Source organism: Manis pentadactyla, chromosome 8 (assembly GCF_030020395.1).
Source record: "Manis pentadactyla isolate mManPen7 chromosome 8, mManPen7.hap1, whole genome shotgun sequence".
Taxonomy (NCBI): domain Eukaryota; kingdom Metazoa; phylum Chordata; class Mammalia; order Pholidota; family Manidae; genus Manis; species Manis pentadactyla.
Window position 1 is genome coordinate 132298331 of NC_080026.1, and position 20939 is coordinate 132319269.

General features: G+C 42.8%; 1 protein-coding gene across 5 annotated transcripts; it reads right to left on the reverse strand.

Moving 5' to 3' along the window:
* Window positions 1-959: 959 nt before the first annotated feature.
* C8H10orf88 (chromosome 8 C10orf88 homolog) lies at window positions 960-19944 on the reverse strand. 5 transcript variants are annotated; one of them, XR_008999046.1, is made up of 9 exons: window positions 19581-19944; window positions 18648-18851; window positions 17787-17859; window positions 15596-15802; window positions 13320-13774; window positions 7056-9016; window positions 4566-4679; window positions 1836-1905; window positions 960-1095 (listed from the first exon to the last, which is right to left on the reverse strand). XR_008999046.1 is itself a non-coding variant. In XM_057506436.1 (6 exons), the coding sequence occupies exons 1-6, from the start codon at window positions 19742-19744 to the stop codon at window positions 8782-8784; spliced, it is 1338 nt and encodes a 445-aa protein (XP_057362419.1). In that variant the 5' UTR covers window positions 19745-19944; the 3' UTR covers window positions 5376-8781. The 5 variants fall into 5 exon arrangements, 1 of the variants encoding a protein (XP_057362419.1); XR_008999043.1 differs by lacking the exon at window positions 4566-4679 and adding an exon at window positions 5349-6720; XR_008999045.1 differs by lacking the exon at window positions 4566-4679.
* Window positions 19945-20939: the final 995 nt, after the last annotated feature.

Consider the following 20939-nt stretch of genomic DNA (forward strand, 5'->3'; position numbering starts at 1 on the left):
TTCCCTGGTTACGGCCACAGCAGCAGGTGCCTTGGCAGCACTTAAAAGACATACACAATGCATGGAATTAGAGTTTTCCTGTCAGTCCATTTGGTACAATTGCCAGGGCTGGCTGGGAAGTTCAGGGCTACAACCATCGCACAGGTGACACCAGCCCACCGTTAAAGCTGTCTGTCCCTGTCCTAATTTCCTATTTGATCCCTTCCCCTCCTAAGATTGCTAGAAATGTAAAATCAGGTTACAGCAAATAACAGAGAGGGAATTGCAAGTGTGGGTCATCCAGCAGGTCTGCCCAGTGTGAGCATGACCGGGAGGGCACCGCCGCCAGCCGTCCCCAGGCTCTGGCCATCGGCCTTCTAGCTCACAGGCTTGACTTCCCTACCATGGGAACACCGCTGCTTCCGATAAGCCATCTCTCCCATATTTGAAGGTTGCCTTCCCCCACATTTAATTATCTCTTGTCTGATGTACACTGTCTTGTCATGTGTCCCCGGGAATAAGCTCAGCTTCCCCACAGTCCTCTAGGCGCACCCCACAGTCCCCAAGGCCATGGGCAATGAATGAGGGGACACCCCGAGAGCTCCCCGGCTCAGGCAGGAGCCCCAGGAGGCCGTCCCCTGGTGTGCCTGAGGCAGACTCACTCACGTGCCTCCCCACGGCCCCCAGCGGGCCACGCCTGGGCAGAGGGAAGGCCCGGCCAGTGTGTGAATTCACCAGCTGAGGGGAACTCGGTGAGGCCCGCGGACAGCAAAGCAGCTCTGACACACAGAGCCGAGAACATTCTGCGTAGGGGCTCACAGCCCCAAGCCAGAGGGGCCCCGCCAGGATTCTGCAGCCCCTGCCTTTGCCTTTTCAAACGGCCTGCTGGTCCTGACTCACCCGGGGTGTGGCTTCAGGGCAGGCAATGACCCTGCTGGAGCCGAGGGCCCAGGCATCCCACTTGAGGGGGTGTTATTCACCCTCACGTTACTCACTTCAGTGTGTTGGTCAATTTGCAGTAAAGACAGATGACAACACAGATCAGCACAAACGCAGCCATCAGTAAGCAGCCACCAATGGCAAACATAATCTTGAGGCCAAACATCTCACACACACCTAGGCAGAAAAGGGCAGGCAAGCAGTGAATGTGGCTTCCCCCGACCAGCCAGCCAGCATGCCCAACATGCTCCCTCAGTGCAGGAAGAACAAACTCCAAACCACAGAGCCTTATGTATATAAAACATGAATAAATCTTCCCAGAGAGGCCTAGGATCATAAGCTGGCCTAGGGTGGGTACAGGGTTTATTTGTAAATGAGACGGGGGGACTGAAATACAAAGTCCAGAGAGAAGGAACCCAGGAGAGAAACTGGGAAGAACCTTTTCCCTTTCACAGGCAGTAGTGCACAGCTGCAAGTTAAAAAACAGGCCTGCCCTTCTGCAAAGGGTTTTGTTCCCAAACACCTGGGTCCCATGAACTATATTCACTGACACAGCCAGGGCTGGCCCCATGCTATTCATCAAAAACTGTTTTGTGGGAATCACTTTATTCAAGATGTCATGCTGTGAGTACTGAGAATATGCAAGCCTATTTTGTAAGTGATACATTTTAAGGAAAAAAGTTTTTACTTCTCCCACTGACAAGTGTCATACCATCTCCTGATTCAAGGAGAGTTAAGGAGCACTTGTTCCTCATTCTGCCTCCCCAGGAGACCACAGGCCTTTCTGCCATTTCCCTCCTGTATCTTCCCAGGAAATCCCATTTGTCTAGAATGAGCAATTTGCTTAATCTAAATTAAGGTAAAGTGAAGGAGGTAAAGAAGCATACACAATTTGACTGTTAAGCATACTTACTTACAGTTAAACAATCCAGATCTGGCCAACGATAAAAAAAAAGAAACTTTAGGGGACAGGATATTTTATGAAACCTGTAATTTGAGAAAGAGGGATTTTGTCAGGAGGAATTAAGACCGAAGGTTGAAGAGCTCACGACAGAACCACAGCCATTGTCTAGCTCCAGCTTCTATGTCACAGCTGTGTGACATCAACTCCCTGGACACCAGCTGTCTCCCACAGAGTTCTGAATTTTGTTCCATGTGTAGGTATATTTTAGCCCCCATCAAAACAGAAACACTATTTTGAATGACTTATTTCTAAGTCTTTACCTTTTCAGGTATTATTTCCCTCATATTAATTTTCAGGATTTGACTGTTAGTCAAAAGCACATTTAGATTTCAATCTTAAAAAGGAAAGAGAAAGACAAATGTGGAGAGGCTAAAAATACCCTTACACTTAAAAGTTCAATGATAGAAGAAAGACTGGTTAGACCTTATGTTTTAGCTATACAATGAAAAAAATATGGACCCAGTTGTGGATTCCTAGGACTCAAGCATATGTTCCTTTACACTGAAAGATTTTCACATGACACAGTTAAGATAAAAGGGTCACAAAAATGAAAGCAGAACAGGATAGCTGTTCAAGTCAGGTCTGTCTGATCTGAGGCACCCATACTCAGCTAATCTAGTAGCACTGAATCCTCAAGGAAACTCCAGGGGCAAACAGAATGGCTTAACCTTGTTTCTCCCTGCTCCTCCTCATGAAGTATAACTGTAAGCCCTGGAAAAAACACAAAGGTCAAAGGAGAACTCTGAAAGTTGGAAAGAGAAAAGTAAACTTTTTAGGGCCTCAAGGCCTGAACAGTAAGGCAGCAGAACAGGAGGTGGCCCAGGCCTGGCATTGTCCAATTCTGAATCTAGTAACACAGGTGGATCTGGGGCACTCATTTCCTCTTGATTTAAGGCATGTCCTGCTGACAACTGAAGGCTAGCCCAGCAACAGTGCACGGTGTTGGGGGCCCTACCGAAAATAAGTGGAAGTACTCTGCTCTTCCTGACGCACAGTGGGGTGGCCAGTTGGCAACCCGAAGGGATCCTACCAGACAGGCATCTTTGTCCCCAAGTGGCAGGATTCCTTCTCCCTCCTAGATGCACCAGGCGGCTCTAGCCTGGGGAATCTTCTTCTGCTCCCCCAGGCAGCGCCATCAGGGACCTGGGAGCCCCAGTGGCCCCAGAGAAACTACGCAGATCCAAACAGCACTGCAAAGCTGCTAAACATTGCCACTGGACCTCATCCCACAAACATAGGCTGGGACTTGCATGCGAAACCTAAGTAGGGTGACTACCTGATAAAGATTAAAATAGGACCTAGCATCCCCTAACATAATAGCCAAAATACTCAGGATTCATTGGAAAATACCTATCAGACGAAGAATCAGAAAAGCAACATGTGAATGAGAAAAGACCATGAACTGGTGCTAACAGCAAGATAAATCAATGTTGGAATCATCCAAAAAAGATTTAAAGCAGCCATCATGAAACGCTTTTGATAATTAAAAAAAAAAACTTCTTGAATCAATGCAAATATAGGAACGGAAGTTACAACAAAAGAACCAAATGGAAAGTATATCCCTGAAAAGCACATTAACAGAAATGCTTCAGAAACCTCACTGGATGAGCTCAGTCACAAATGTAAATAACAGGACCAAGTCACAAAGCTTCAGGGACCTGTGGGACTGTCACAAAAGATCCAACGTTTATGTCATCAAGTCTTAGAAGGAAAGGAGAAAGAACAGTTGAAAGAGCTTTTGAAGAAATAATAGCTAAAATTTCTCAAATCTGGTAAAAGACATAAACCAAAGGATTCAAGGAGCTGAAAAAGGCCCAAATAGCATAAACCCAAGAAAATCCACAACAAGGCACATGATAATTAAACTTCTGAAAACTAAAGACAAAGAAACAAACTTGAAAGCAGCCAGAGAGAAACGCCTCATCACCTGCAGGGGAACACCAGCTCAGGCGACCGCGGGCTTCTCGCCTGTGGCCTGGGAGGCCAGAGGAAGGAGCGCAGGGCTTTTTTCAACCGACAATGGAAAGAACTGTCAACTTCAAATTCAGTATCAGCAAAGCTATCCTTTGGGATTGAAGGGGTGGAAAGACCTTCTCAGATGAAGAAAAACTGAGGGGATTTGTCCCGAACAGATTTACCCCTTGAAGAATGGTTAAAGGTAAACTGAAGTGAAAAGAGCTGACAGAAGTGATGAGCGCAGGGTGGTCAAGAAAGGCCTTTTGGAGGAGGTGACATTCCAGCAGAGGCCTGGGAAAAGGGAGGGGGCAGAGTGAGGTGTATTCCAGGCAAAAACAATATTGACGACAGAAGCCTGAGGCTGCAGTGGGATCTGCGTGCTCAGGGAGCAGAAAGGCCGCTCTGCCTGGGTGGGGGGCAGGAAGGGGAGAGTGGTGGTGGTGGCAGAGGCTGGTTGGAAGAAATTAGCCAAGGATACGACCTTGTGGGGGTCCGGAGCACTAGTAAAAAGTCTAAATTTTTTTCCTGCCTGTGACAGAACGTCTTCAGACGGTGCCAATAGGGGTTTGAGAAAGGAATCCGTGCAATGTGGCTGCAGAGTCAGTGCTTTTAAACACAGACCAGCGGTTCTCGGACACCACACACCCACGTCAGCCGGAGGGGTGGGCGGCGCACAGACGGCGGGCACCACCCCCAGAGTTTCTGATAAGGAATTTCTGGTTCTGACCTGCGGTCATAGAATTCGCATTTCAACTACCGTCCAAGGCGAAGCTGCTCCTGCTGGTTAGCAGAGAATCACCGCTCAATATAACCGACTTCCAGAGCGACTTCCCTTCAGTACCTGAGGTAGGATAAAGAAGAGGGACTTTCAGAACTGCCAGAATAGTAGTGATGTTAAGAAACACTTACGTCATTCTTGCTAAGAAGAGTGAGACCAGAGGAGCAGAAAGAGAAAATTTTAACATTCACCATACGACATCTTCTATACAATGTATCAGGCCTGTGCACGTGCCATGTTCAAAATATTGCAAATTTCATTCAAGAGAATGAAGTAGACTGTGATATCCACCATTTTTCAGAAAAGAAACAGATTAAGAAAGGTTGAATCACTTACCCAAAGTTACAGAGCAGTCAGTACCTAACAAGGAAGAATTCAGGTTTGTCTACCCCTGTGTTCTCACTCTAAGTCATCCTGGAAACATGTCCTCTGAGGGCATTTGGAGAGACACCATCAGAACGGTCAGGAAACGATAAGCCTGGGCTGCCTGAGGAGGTGGGGATGCGAGGGCAGGAAGGGGCGCTGGAAGACGCTGAATTAGCTTTACGTCGAGGGGGGGTTGGTGGAGGAAGAGCTGCTTCGCCTTTCAACAGGCTTGGGTTTCCAGTTCAAAGGGGCTCAAGTCTACATGAGAAGGTGCCACAGCCAACAGTCACATGGGCACGGGGAACAGGAGGGATGCAAGGAGGGAAGAAAGGGGTCCCGGGGTCCCGGCCCCTCATCCCCACTTACCTGCTAGAGGCCATGGCAAAGCAGCTCGGCTCCCGGAGCCCGTGCACACTGACGGTCTGGGGTGTGACGCTGCGGGAGGGGCCTGGGAGGGGCGGACAGGAAAAGAGACCTGCTGCCACTCTGTAAACAGCGATGCCAACGCGACCGGTTGCCTCCACTCTAGGAAACCCCTTTGCTGGTGGCGCGCCTCTAACCACAGGTGCGTTCTGTCCACAGGCTTGATCCCGATGGAGGTTGTGAAAGTGAAAACATTGAAGTGTTTGATGGAAACTCCACCGAGGGGTCTCTGCTGGGGCGAGTGTGCAGCGCAAATGACTACGTCCCTGTGTTCGAATCGTCGTCCAACACGCTGACAGTTCAGATAGTCACCGACTCTGCAAGAATTCCAAGAAGTGTCTTCATCTTCTACTACTTCTTCTCTCCTGGCACCTGCAAGTCCGCCTGTAGACACCCTGTGTGCACACGGCCTGCGCGCGCAGCAGCTACACCCCTCCTGCCTGGGTCGTTGGGACCTCGAGTCAGGCTGTTTCTCCAGAGACAGGTATTTATTGGGGCAGTGGCGCTCTATTGCAAATGCCCACGAGAGTCACCCGGAGAGCTTGGGGATCGGATTCCTGGGCCCCACCGAGAGATTCGGGTTCGGTATCTGGGGTGGAGCCATTGAATTCGCCTTTCTAACCAGCTCCCAGATGAGGCAGATGGGTGGGGCTGAGCACCTGGCTACAGGGTGCCGTGTACTGTGTTAGAGACCAGCGCAGACCCTGCAGGCTCAGCCTGTTTAATAACAGCCCTGGGAGCTTTTGAAATGCCCCTTCTGGGACCACTCCTCCCCCTGGTCTGATCCGTTAGATCTGCGCTGGGGCTCCAGGGCCTTCACATTCAGCAAGTTCCCCAGGTGATTCTGACAGGGATTGGAGGGCAAACGAAGAGAAACACTGACCTCATTTGCCAGGCAGTCAGATGTTACGTGGTTCTGCATTCACTGCACCTGGATTCCATTGCAGCCCAAAGCAGAATGCCAAGAAATTCTGCAAGTGAGTTCATGGGCCGAGCTCTATTCTGGTTTGCTTCCCAAGGCCCAGGGCTGAGCACATCATTTTTCTTCTTAAATCACAGATTCCTTGGTGCCAACAAATCTCCAGAGTGGAGCCGTCAAGGTTTTCCAAAGCTGGACCCAGGCCACCTTCCAAGTCTTAGGTTTAGCCACTGCCTCACAGGCGTCCTATGCTTTAGCCAAGCTCAACCGTTTTACTTCCCCCACAAAAGAGCCTTCAGTGTGGTTTCTTCACATTTTGCTTGTCCAGCTGCTTGCTTGCTTCCGGGGCAGGGAGGGACCAAGGGCGGCCTCGTGAGGCTGCATCTGAGTTGAGCTCTGGAGCGTGCAGCACAGGGAGAGGCGGGAATCAGTGGAGGAGGAGGCGTGTGTGCTGGGACCAAGAGCCTGGGCAGCGGCCTGGGGAGAGAGGACAGGCTGGGAGGGCAGGTCCCGTGGTAGCGGCCTAGGAGGCTTGGCTGGGTGTCGGGGAGGAGCCGCCCGAGTGCTAGTCTCCGCCGTCACACTTTAAGATGGGTCACACAGCAGCAGCCTTTCAGAAGGCCGGAACTCAGTGACGGAAGAGGGATGAACACCTCTGGATGCCCCCCTGGGAAGGAGGGAGATGGAGTGATGCTCAAAGGGGGGACAATGTGGAAATTTAAATGTATGACCTGTATGTTGATTTGATTTCTTGATAACCCACACATCCTTTGCAGTTACTTCAGCCTGCAGGGGTTATCTGGACTCCTCTGCATTTGCTGGCCCTGACTTCCTTGACTTGGCCTACTGGCTGGGCACATACAAGAGGAGAAATTTAAGAAAAAAAGACTTAATAGAGATTTAGTAAGTACTACGGTCTGCTTCTCCTGTTTGAGCAAATTCAGGCAGTGTTTTCTTAGGAAACAAGAACTTTAATAAAACAACTACATATGTATAAATTCAGATATATATGGCTGTATATAAATACATGAAAATCAACACCCATGATTTTCTAATATATATAAAATGTAATTTATTTATTCATTAACATGGAAAAATTACTGGAAGAACAGACGTAAAGCTCATCTGAACTACTTCTAGTTCTGTATCATGCATATTTCACTTGTTTTACTCATTTTATAAACATAACTATGTGTTATTGTTATATAACTATACTGCGGGAATTTCAGAATCAAAGAACAGACCACAACTATCAGAGGCTGTGTAACTGTTAACAGAAGGGTTCAGTTGTGAGACACACTTCCCTTGAGAGCTGCCAAGAAATGCTACCTAATGGCTGCATCAACTATGAATAAGTCAGGAAAGGGCTGATCCAAGTGGCACACGGGTCCTCGTGCCACTGAAGTAGGTGATTTGTAAATGAACAAGCATCATGTCAGTTTTCACTTTAAAGGGCTAAAGTCACCAAAATACTAAATGTGTAAAATACCCCTTTTCATCTTAAATATTAGATGAAAAGAAAATATTTCTACTTAAGACAAGTAGTTTCCAGAGTGGATGCATTTATTTATTAGATGTAAATATGTCACCATTCACCAGATATACAATAGTTTAAATTTCTGAAATTTAAGTCAACCAGAGAGAACTGCAACTGCCTTAATGCATACGGCTTACTCTCAGAGCAGGGTGCACTTTAAACACTTAAACAACCAGAAAAGGCTCTGGAAGGAAGAACCTGTATCAGCTCCGAAAAGGAGACTTCCTTATACTTTCTGGGCTCATTAAGATACAACAACATGACTTCTCCTGTTTTATATCAAACACCAAACCTAAAGTAATAATCCTAACAAAGAATAGGCCAATTCTGATTTTTACTTTCCTGTCTATAGCTACAAAATGACAGAACTTAAAACTAACCGTGCCACTGTAAACTAATTTTATACACACCAAACATCACTTTTTATACCTGAATTATTTACCTGAAACAAACAATATAAAATGTAATTTGGTGATCTGAAGTTAAGGGTTGCAAGTCTTAAGAACTCAGTTTTTCTAAGAACAATCAATTAGAAAAAATATCAAATACTCTATTTGTTTCATACTACTAAATACAAGGTTTTGTATAACTTAAAACAGTACTTCAAACACATACCATACAAACTAATGAACTGAATTAGAAATCCTTAAAGACTTCAAACACTCAACCCAGAGTATATGTGAATTTCTTATAAAAGTGAAAAATATTGCAAACAAAAATAATTTATGGTGTTATCATGTTAACTCTCTGTATACAGTACTGGATTTACACTGACAAGTACAGTTAAAATGAACATTGAGGTCACCTTATGTAAGAGAATGATCCTCAAATGATATTAAATACTTTCTTTGAACTTTTGGGTTTTGCTTTTGTAATAAATATGTACCAAAAATCTGTAGTACATTGTATATGCTGAGCACTTATCTTTCTCCATTTGAAAGTCTTTCTCCAGAATCATAATGTCTTAGAGGCATCCCACTGGGTGGGGAGCTGGGATTTTGCAGCAAGTCCACTAACAGAGCAATCTTATTATCTATGTGCTCTTGGAGTTTATATATTCGCTGATCAATGTAGTCCATAAGTTTCTTTTCCATCAGTTCCATATTTTTGGAAAGAATCTTTTCCAAGTAGGAGCAAACAGGTTGCTCTTCCATTCTAAAAATAAATAAATAAAAAATAATATAACAATTATCTCTAATATCATAACAACCATACTACAGCAAGCAGCCAACATACATTGCTGAAATTTGTCTCCACAATTGTGCAGTCTCCTAATAACATATTTCCAGATTCTGAAATACATCTGCAATATACAACCACAACCCTGAATGCCCAAAACATTCTTATTTCTTTGATTCTTTAAACATTTAAGCATGCAACTGAAATGAGACTATAAAAATGAGCATGATAGTTTATTCCCTCAAACAACAAGAGTTTAGAAAGTCTCTAGAAAGAAAAGTCTTTGATTTTCAGCTCCAAATCAAAAACCTATCTTGCCCCCTTTTTTTTTAAGGTCTCCATTCTATCTTTCAAGTACTTCCCCAAACAACCCTACAATTTACACAGTTGTGTCTTTTCTCATCCACACAACCTTACTAAATATTGGAAAGTTCTTACCTAACCTAATAGGAAAGGTATTTTTAAATGAATGTAACTGGAATGGGCAAATTACAATGAAATTGATAAAAAGCATGCCTGTTTCAGAAGTGCACAATGGCACCAGAACAGTGACCAGTGTGGCCCATGGAGACTAGGGTCTCCATGACTTTTTCAGGGGGTTCCATGAGGTCAGAAGTATTTTTATAATACTAAGATGTTATTTGAACTTTTCATCCTCACATTCTCATGAACATACAGTGACATTTTCCAGAGGCTACACAATGAGTAATGTCATTGCTTTGATGACTCACAGAATGTGCGGTTGTGTGCTTAGGTATAAATAACTATTTTTTTCAGAGATTAACTCAGTTTCTTCTCAGTACTTCTACTGTGACCTTACTAGCTACCAATCATATGCGCTCTAATGCAATATACATGAGAAAGCAACCAAAAGCTAAGAGAGATTTGAATAAATTTAGAAAGTACCATTCTCACTGAACTTTTTTAGGAATATATCTTTTTATAAAAATCATTACATTTGCATATAATGCTTTATTGTTGTTACTTTTAAACAAATATTTTACATAGCCTACACAAATAAAGGTTCTATAGAGTCCTCAATTATTTTTAAGAAAGTAAAGACCACCACGTTTGAGAACCACTACTCTAGAACACATGAAGAAGGGTTTTTTTTAACTCTTTATTTTCAAATAGTTGTAGAGTCACAGGAAGTTGTAAAGATACCTGAGTTCCCCAGTATCCTTCACCCATGGTCCCAGTGGTTACATCTTACCTAACCATGCTACATCAAAACCAGGAAGCCGCAGAGCACAGTGTGTGTGCCATTTCATCACACACATAAAAATTCATGTAAACATCCTCATGATCCCCATGCAGTCCTACTCCCTGACCACAGACCTCCCGCTGCTACCCCTTCACTGTCACACCCACTCCCCTAAGCCCCTCCCTCCCTAATACCTGGTAACCACTAAAATGGTCCCACCGTCTCTGTACTTTTATTTTGAGAATGTTACACAAAGGGAATCCTACAGTGTGTGACCTCTTGAGATTCTCTTTTGTCTCAGCAATAATGCTCGAGAGCCATCCAAGTTGGTGCATGTATCAACAGTTTGTTTCTTCTTAATGATTAGCGTCCTGTGTATGGATTTACCAGGTTCTTTAACTAATCATCTATTTTACGACACTTTGGTTGTTTCCAGTGTTTGGCCATTACATACAAATGAAGTTTTTATGAACAATTATGTACATATTTTTGTGTGGACCTAAGTTTTCACTCTCTGGGATAAACACTCAGGAGTACGATTGCTGAGTCACATGGTCACTATGTTTAGCTTCCAAGAAACTGCCAAATCAGCAATGTCTGTGAGATCGTATCTCCACATCTTCAACAGCATTTGGTTCCTTTATCATTTTTTAAACTTTTTATTTTAGCCATTCAAACAGCCGTGTAGTGATATCTTGTTGGTCTTACCTGTGCATCTCCCTAGTAGCCATGGTGTCAATGCTGATCATCTTTTCCTGTGCTTAGCTGCTATTTGTACATCCTCTCTGATTAAGATGTCTCTAGGTCTTCTGCCCATGTTCTAATTGGATATTTTTTTATGTTGTTTTGAGAGTTCTTTATTTTAAAAATAAGTCTTTGCTGGATTTGTAATTTGTATATATTTTCTCCCAGTTTGTAATTTGCATTTTTATCCTCTTAACAGGGTCTTTCACAGGGCAAAGTTTTTAATTTAATGGGGTCTCATATATAAAATTTTCAATTATTGTGCTTTTAGTGTCACATCTAAGAAAATTTTTCCTAATTTTTCTCCCAAATATTCTCTAAAAATTTCTAAGGTCTCTAAGAATTTCTCCCAAATATTATAGAAAAGTTTTATAGCTTTTTATTTTACATTTAAGTGCATGATCCATTTTGAGTCAATTTTTATATAAGGTATGAGGTTTAGGTCATGGTTCACTTCAGGCCCTTTGGATATCCAATTGCTCTAGCACCATGTGTGAAAAAGACTATCCTTCCTCCACTGGACTGCTACTGCACCTCAGAAGCCAGTCGGGCATATTTCTGTGGGTCTATTTCTGGCCCTTTAGTAGGTGCCACTGATCTGTGTGTCTACACCTCTGCCAGTACTGCATGGCTCTGGATATTCTCACCATATACGACTTGACATTGGGAAGAGTCATTTCTCCCACTTTACTCTTCCTTTTCAAAGTTGTTTTAGCTATTCTACCTCTTCTGCCTTTTCATATAGTTTTAAAATAATTTTTTTGAGGTTTGTAAAAAAATTGTGGTGGGGTTTTAATATGCACTATGTTAAGCTTGCATACCAATGATGATAACTATCAACTTTAGCATGTGAGAAAATGAATTTGTAATTAAAAAATTTTCTACCCTAAAAGATAAAAAGTTCACAAGAAAGAAATATTCAGGCCAAGTTGGTTTCATTGGAGAATTCTACCAAACATTTCAAGAAAATAAATTACCAATTTTGCACATTTCTTCTAAAATGTAGAATTCATTTTCCAAGACCAGTATTAGCTTGATATAAAACCAGACAAAGACATAAGAAAAGAAAAATACAGACCAATCTCTCTTATGAGTTAGATGTAAGAATACTCAACAGAATAGTAGCAAGTCAAATCCAGCAATGTATAAAGGAGAATTATACCCCACAACCAAGTGGGATTTATTATAGGTATGTAAGGCTGGTTTGGTTTTTGATACTAATTCACTGTATCAACAGATTACAGAGAAAATTCATATAATCATATAAAGTGACACCCCAAAAATATCTGACAAAACCCAACACCCATTTATGATAAACTCAGATAACTAAGAATTAAAGAACACTGCTTCACAGTCCCTAAGCAATCTGACTTCTTTTCTCCTTTTACAGTCTTTGTACGTTTGTTTAATTATGCCTGGGGATTTTTATTTGTAAATGGGAGGATCTGAGAGGAATAGGGACATTCCATTTCAGCTGGACCCAGAAGTGGTTTTTACATCTGTTTATTTTGCTTTGTTTGTTTTTGCCATATCACATACCGACCAGTTAACAGTGATGTAGATTATCAACAGCTGAAGACTATGGTTATGTCTCCTTACCAGATAAAAATCACCTTTTTTTCTAGTAATTTATTAAATTCCTCAAATTTTAATGTAATTGGAGGCCTTAAGAAAATTTCAACCAATATAACTACCTTATTTTACAAGTGAAAAAAACTAAGCCAAAAGATGTCAACAGCAAATCATTAATCAAGGACTATGACTGGAGTCCTGAATTCCAGTACCGTGCAATATTTTGACACATTACATCTACATAAAGGATGAGGAACATACTAAATACTTAGCTACCCTTCAATCAAACAAGGACAGCAAAAAAACATTGGAATTAGGAGATCAGGGGATAAGTACACTAAAAATAATTATGACCTTAAAAATGTTTTGATGACCCCAGAATTAGCCTAGGTCAAACATGCTTTACAAAGATTATGATGGCTCATTTAGTATAATCAGGCAAAAAAGTGTACATATTATGGTTCCCACAGCTCCTCTACATTCATATAAACAACTTCCTAGTCTGACCCTTACCTGATGCTGTGCCCTTTCCATAAGATGCCCGAGAGGTGTTCAACACCTTTAGTCTTAGGCACATCCTTCAAAGCAATCCATTCTACTCTACAGAATATTTCCTAGAAGTATGTTAATGGTAAGATGTAAAAGCTTCTAAAATTATCTCTGAAAACATTTCAGGTAGTAGTTATTGAAACAAACCTTTTATCCTCCGGCTGATTCTCCCTATCTACCATCTAAAACACATTTGCTATAAATACTTACGCAATGCCAATAATGCCTTCACTGGGCTTGGCGATGTTTTCTGGCCACGGGATGTTACGTCCCACACGGAGATGGTTAACTTGACTACACAAGTTCTGGAGAAAAGGCAGCAACTCAGAGGTAGGTATACTTGAGCTGTCACTTGCTTTCTTTTGTAAGAAAGAAGATACTGCATTTTTAAGATCATTTTCAAGAAGAGAATGGTTTTGTGGCATTATTTTATACTCTTCGAGGTTTGTAATATTTCCTTCACTGTGTGGTTGTGTACTTTTCTCAATGTAAGCTTTTAAGTCTTCAGTCACATTTGCAGATGTCAACCCAGTTCTAAAAGGAAAAGGCGTGGAGGATGACTTGCCAAGGGCTCCTGAAGGAGATGATGACTGTAGCCCAATCATGTGCTTGTATCCAGCAGGGTCCAAACCTGACTGACGCTGCTCTCCAACGGGAATACAATTCTAATAATTAATGGTAAATAAATAAGTGTTACTATTGATATTAATAATAATGGCAGCTAACTTTTGAGGTAATTACGTTGAGTCAGGCAATGGGCATTCTTTCATTTGATCCTCAAAACATCCACATGAAGTAAGCCGCAATCACTATCCCAGGACTGAGGTGAGGAAACCCAGGCTAAAGGTACCTTGGCCGCGGGAACACAACTCACAAACGGCAGAACCGGGACATGAGCCCAGGCCACCTAACTCCAGGGTCAGGGCTTTGATTATTTCACTGTAGTTTTTCCTAAAACTGTGAGGTCACATGTTGCCTTGCAAGCCACATCAATTCCCTTTTAAAAACAAGCAGAATATGTATGAAATAATTTATATATACTTATTACTTAGGGTCCATGTCATATGTTCCATGGAAAACAATTACAGAGCAGCCTAAAAGAACATGAAAGCATTTACGTAGAATTGTATCTTTACACTTACATATGAATATGTATATGTGGGTACACATAATTTCATATATGAGCATAGACCCCCAAATATCTAAAAAAATCAAGTGTTTATCTCTGAACATCTTGTAGGATTTCTGAAAGGACTATCTTCATCTTTTTTTATTTAAAAAAATTAAAGAAATATCACCTAGCAAAAGCAAGAAAAAAGATGTATTTATTTCAAAGGTAAAGGAAACAGTGCAAATCCTTTCATGCAGGTAACATTAAATAACAACTACATGCTAAACACTTTGGTATAGAACTCCTATTCAGTTATTCTAAATTGCCAAAGCAAAAACAAATCAAAGCCAGCAAATCTGACTTCAAATACAAGGAAATAAGAAAGAACTTTAATAAAGCTTTCAAAAAAGGAAGTAATCCCAAGGCCCAGGTGAAACAGGGAGGGACCTAGAACTTCTAATGCAGCACCCCAGGTGCTTACTTTCCCCATTTAATAATTTTATTAAAAATTTAAAAATAAATTTTTAATTAATATATGGGGGTTCCAAACAGGGTATGTGGTTACACCACTTCCACAGAAGGAATAGTTCTCATCAGGAAACGTCCTTGCTTTATACTTAACAAAGAGTTACATAGCTGACATGACATTTTCCAGGCAGACATTCCCCAGACCCCAGTTTGTTAACAATAAACTCCCAAAGAACCAGGTATATCCTGTAAGAATCATTCCACAAATACAGCCTCCCAACTTGGAAGAAGCCTTTTACTGTGTTTAAAATAAGATTTAACTGGATCACTCTTTTTCCTCCCCAGGCTGCTCCCCAAACGTCCCCTATCTAATGACAGCATATGTGCGGGGAATGCAGGTTACAACATGTGTGTGTGCGTGGGTCGGAGGACATGTATGTGCTTCCATATGCATAGAAAACTCTAGAAGGATACACACCAAGCTGGGGAATTGGATGAGAGGTGGGAAGGCACTTGTACAATTTACTTAACGCACTTGCCAAGTCCCATCCTTCTCCATTAAAGGCCTAGATAACTGAGGCTATAAAGATCCCTAAAGACAGGCTATAGACTAATTGATCTTTGAACCTTCTAAAGTGCTCAAAACAGTGCCTTATTCCCTGAGAAGGTGCTTAATAAATACTTGAATGAATGAGTGAGTGAATTTATGGAACATTATGAAGATCTATAACAAAAATATTTTGTAGAGGGAAGGCCTGCAAAATTCTATTTTTATAAAAGTAAGTGAAGATAACAGTCAAATCAATAATAAAGTTCAAAGAAAAATTTAAGTAATTACATGTGCTTTTAAAAAGACATCATTTTGAAATTTTTAATGGTATCTATAAAGAAATCCATTTCTACTTACCTGCTGCTGAAATCTAATCATATTCATCAACTGCTGAGCTCCAGGTGATAACCTTGACCCCACGGACTCCATGATGGTTTGGACCTTCTCAAGGTCTATCCTTGATCCTAGAGCAGGAGAGCATGTTGAAGAATTTGTCGAAACTGGCCTCATGTGGATCACAACTTTACTGATGAACACACACTGCTTTTCACCAAAGGAAAGCAACTATTATAAAACAAAAAAGTCCCAGATAATAATAGTATTAAACAATAATTACTATTTAAGGTCACTTGTTTTGTATAAACTAGCAATAGTAAAGTACTCAGAAAAGCAAATATAAACTTTAAGTACATTTTCATTTAAGTTTGCCCTAAAACTGTAAGAGTCGGCACTTTCAATTTATTATTAGGTTCAGAACTTAAGAGGCTCAGAACTATTTACATAAAAGAATGTCATTTCAAACTGAAAAAACAGAGAATATAAAAAAGGACTAAAATATAGTCTCATTTACTTAAGGAAGAAAAATAGATATGCGAATGTGAGAAATTAACATACCACAGTAGTTACAACACTATTCAATACAAAATAAGGCTGATGAGAAGCCCCCGCAAGGCATTTACTGAAATACTAAATCTAAGTCAGTCTTTTAGAATCTAGAATTATAAGGGAAAAAGTCAAGATGCTCTAACATAACCTGCTGTTTCACACATAAAAAAGATGATGTCAGGGGTGATTCTGTAACTTGTCAAAGGAAAACCCAATAAGCAGAAGTCAAGCCTGGAACTCTGCTCTTCTGGCTTCTAAAGCAGTCTCCTGTCCAGTGCTTACGCTGCCTCATTTTGTCCATGTTTCTGAACTAAAATATATTTCATGTGTGATATGGACAACAGAGTAGCAAAATAGAAAGGGAACAGGGTTTGGGATCAGACAGGCCTGAGTTCAACGAAGACCCTGCTACTCAGAGCCTTGTGACCCAGGCAAATGCCAAACCTTGAGTCAGGAGTGAAGTGAGAGAAGGTAGTAACAGTGATTTAATATGGTTGTTATGAGGATTATGTGTTAAAATTTGCAGTACAGACCACTGAGTAAGTGCTCAAAAATATGCATCAGTAACTACTATTTTTAACTTAGGTATACTTCCCAGAGGAAGCCTTCATACAAACCCTAGGGTTTCCCCAAATGAAACGACTCCTTGCACTCCCATGTAACTTCCACAGAACAGTTACAAAAACATTCGCCTTCACAGACCCACACAAACCCATATATCATACAGAGACACAGGCGAACCAGACCCATGATCTACAAACTCAGCGTGGCACCAAAGATGTGATAGCCACCAACAGTTAAGGAGACATCGCATTACATTTACACCCCTACATCCCAACCTCCAGATTAACCCTTCTGCCTTTTGGTTCCCAAGACTGTCTCACTATTGAAAGTAGTGCATAGTTTGCTCACTGAATTCACTTATTATTTGTCTCATCCACTATAATATTAGCAATGTGAGGGCTTCATTCTATTTTATTACTGCTAATTCCTAAATGCATCAATAGGCACTTAAATATTTTTGAATGAATGGATCACTTTATATAAATGACTTCAGAAGCTATTAGTGTGGGCTACTTAAAACATCATCTTGGAATACTCAGTTCTGTGACCCTCTATAAGCAATAATCACAGAATCTTAAGACAGAAAAATAATCGAAGGATTTATTTTCTTTAGCCCCTAGTATTACCCATGAGGCAAGTCCATGCAGTAAGAAACTTTCCTAAGGCTATTCTGCTAGTCAGAAACAGAGTTCATTTAATAGGACTTATGATTTCTGGCTTAGTACCCTTCCCTAGACTCTGTCATCATTAGTTCAAACAATTATTTTTCATGGTGAAGACACAGGTCCAAATCCCTTTAATGTTGTGGCACCCTTGTCTGAAACTTAATCTTACTGTATTCTTTCTCAATATTTTGAAACCAAAATGGCTTGTGGTTTTCTTGGCATATAGAATTTACATAAAGTTTTCAAAGATGACTGTTGATAATTTTTTAGAAAAGAATTTATTTCTACATGCTTACTAAATATTTCTGAACTAAAGCCAGGAATCAAGTTGGACTAACTACATTACCAAACCAAGCAAGAATAAGTATATATAGTACAAAAACAAATGAAGTTTTCAAATTATAGTTTGAAGTTATAATTTAGTGATAACTTACCTTTATTTTGCAAGCATGTGTGGAAGACTCCAGTTTTAGATATTTTTTGTATAAAATAACCTTTTCATGTTCACTAAAAATAAAAAAGAATTTTTAACTTTCAGACATTATCACTTCTAATGGTTACCTCTAAAAATAAAGGTTTCCAGGACAATACTTAGAAGCTGAGATTCAGTTCTCTTGAAGAAGCATAAAGAATGTTGCCTTCCTACTGAATTACTAGCTATAGAGACTATACCTGCACTCACTAGCTATATAGGATAAATAAGATAATAAATGTATAGCCATTTAGCACAGAGAATCTTTTAAAGCTCAATAAATATACCTATTATCTCCAACATGCAGGGTATATAAAAGAGCTCATATTTTGAGTTATATTGAAGTAAGATTAGGGTACAATCTTTGTAAGGATGCGTGAAAAAAAAGGACAGTAATAGGTTAGCTATGCTGGAATTACACAGTCTTGGGCTTGTGCACTATTTTTAGTGGACTACCTAGAAAATGTGTTCAAGTTCCATACTGACTGACAAATTAATTTTTGGAAAACAGATCTGTTAAGTTAAAGGAGACAAGAAACACCCATCACACCTTCATTCTAACGAAACTCCTCCACTAGCTATGACCTTCTCCCAACTCATGCCTCTTCTGTTAGCTCTCAGGTTCCATCCACCTTTATTAAAAACTAGGCTGATCTAGACTATCTCTAAGATCCCTAAAGGTCTAAATTCCATGCCGGCTGGAATGTTTTCGTCTTCTCCTCCCTAATGTGTGACACCAATGTCAGAGAATCAATATTACAAAAGCTGAGGAAAATAGCAACACTACTTCAGAAGGACACTTCTGTGTTAACAAGTTACAAACCTGTCATCCAGAACATTACAAATATTCTTGCCTCTACTGGTTCCACAGTACTCCTCTCCTAAGTAGACTTCCATATTTCTTGCTGAACTTAAAATGCCAATAGAAACGATGCCTTCACCTCCGTTAGGGGCACATCTCAGGTAAAGAAAGCAGGGGTTTTCATCCTGGTTGGTCAGGCTCCTTTTCAAAACCACCAGATCCTGGCTGAGAAGAAAGTTAAGAATATTATATAGTTCTCTGAACTGTTAAAAACCCACTTATTAGGCCATAGGGATTGACGTTTTCTCTAATTTTTTACATTTGCATTTGAAGTCCAAGCACCTTGCCACGCATGCAGCAGATGCTCAATACATAATTTATGAAGAAATGGTGCCTTAGACATCAGAGCTTGCCACTCCATTTTTGTCCTTGACTTCTACATTCTAAGCGACTGCCTGTAATTGCTTTTCCAGTTAATTAAGTTTACTAGACACCAAGTGCGAACAAAAGAATAAGTCAGAAGTCGGAGGCAGAACGGAATAAAGGACAAATTGTCCCTTTTTCCAAGTTAAGCTGATGGAGATTCGCGACAGATTTTTTAACGCCTACTCTGAGCGATAAGAGGGTCTCGTCTGTTTCGGGCAGAGGCTGATTCTGATGCTGACAGGAGCCCCCCGAGCCGACCCGGAGGGGAAGAGAGCGGGTGTGGGGGAAAGGCGCTGTGGCGGCCACCCGGACGGCCCGCCTGCGCCCGACACTCCCGCAGCGGGAGTGGCCGCCGCTTTCCCGCGGCCCCGCCCCCTCCTCGGGGCGCAGACCTGCCAGCAGCTCCGCTCCCTGATCCGCGATCCCGGGCCCAGAGCCCCTCCCCGCACGGCCCCCGCCTCCCCTCCAGCCTCGGCCGGGAGCCAGGCGGTCACAGAGCCGCAACCCCAGTCCCCGCACCGCGCGCACCCCGGGGCAGGCGGCGCCAGCAGCTCCTCCCAGTCCAAGTCTCCGGCGCCGACACCAGACCCGGCGAGGTGGACGCTCTGGGCCAGCGATCCGCATGCGGCATCCCAGGAAGAGCCTAGCATCAGGCCGCGAGCCAGACCCACGTCCTCGGGCCGGGTCTCCATTCTGCTGCCTCCAGCCCAGGCCAGCCCGGGAACCTCTCTCCCAGTGCTTGAGTTTCCGCCAGAGCAGAGGGAAGGTGAGGAAGCAGAGCGACTTCCGGCTCGTCTGGCTTCAAACCCAAGACGCGCCGCTCCTCTCTCCTGCGGAGGGAGAACTAGCCACCGGAGACACGCATGCGCATGCCCCCCGGCTCCAGCAACGGGCTTCACGACCGGCCCGGGAGGGCTCTGGGGGGAGCATGCGCACTGAGGGTACCTCGTCCTAGCGAGGAAGCCGTGCGCAGGCGCGGTGCGGTGCAGTGCCCGCGGGATCTTGGGCGGTTTTAGACGTTGGCCCCTGAGAAATAGCAGGTGGTGTAGACGATGGTTTCGGGGTGGCCGGGGAGCTTTAGCCCAATGAGAGTCCGTTGTCAGGTAGGTGTTGTGTGGTCGCTCCACGCGACGTTACGGCCCTCCTGCTGGCAGCCGCGAGCGGGCAGCGGCCGGGCGCGGAGAGCAGGCCTCCGCACACGTTCTCCCCTCGGACGGCGTTAGGAGGATGCCGGCGGCGGGCCTTCCCAGTTGGACGTTTTTGCGGTGTCACCGAGATGAGGAAGCCCTGGGGAGCAGCGGCCTCCGCGACGTGTCGTTATCGGCTGCTGCTGGGCCGACGCGACGGGGACCGATGGGGACGCGCTACCCGGGGCCTCAGGCCGCAGGCCCGCGACGCCGGGGGTGGAAGATGGAGAAGACTGGGAGACAGACGGGCACCCTCATCGCGGCCTGCATGGTCGGCCTGGCAAGAGCGAGCGGAAGAGGGAACTTGGGTCTTTGGTGAATAGTTTGAAGTGGGACTTTTAAGATCTTTGAGATTGGGGTCCGGAAGAGTGGAGTGCATCGAACTTTATAGCCGACCCACTGGATAGGAAAGTAAATCTTTCAAGAAGACGCTTGTGCAGATGAGGTTTCCATCTTTGGAAAGAAAAAGTTATAGACAAGTGGAGCATCATAGTTTCAAAGTCCTCAATATGTAAAGGGCCTAATTTGCAGAGATTTTTTTGTAGTCCATACTCATTCTAGGTTGTCTATGTCAGTATTTTTGTTAGGGAGCGGTTGTTTATTTTCCTCGGTTCTTGTCCCCACCACAACAAAGAATTGAAGGGCAGAGACAGTAGTGAAGCAGAGTAAGTTTTATTTGAAGTTATGCACTTAGAAAGTG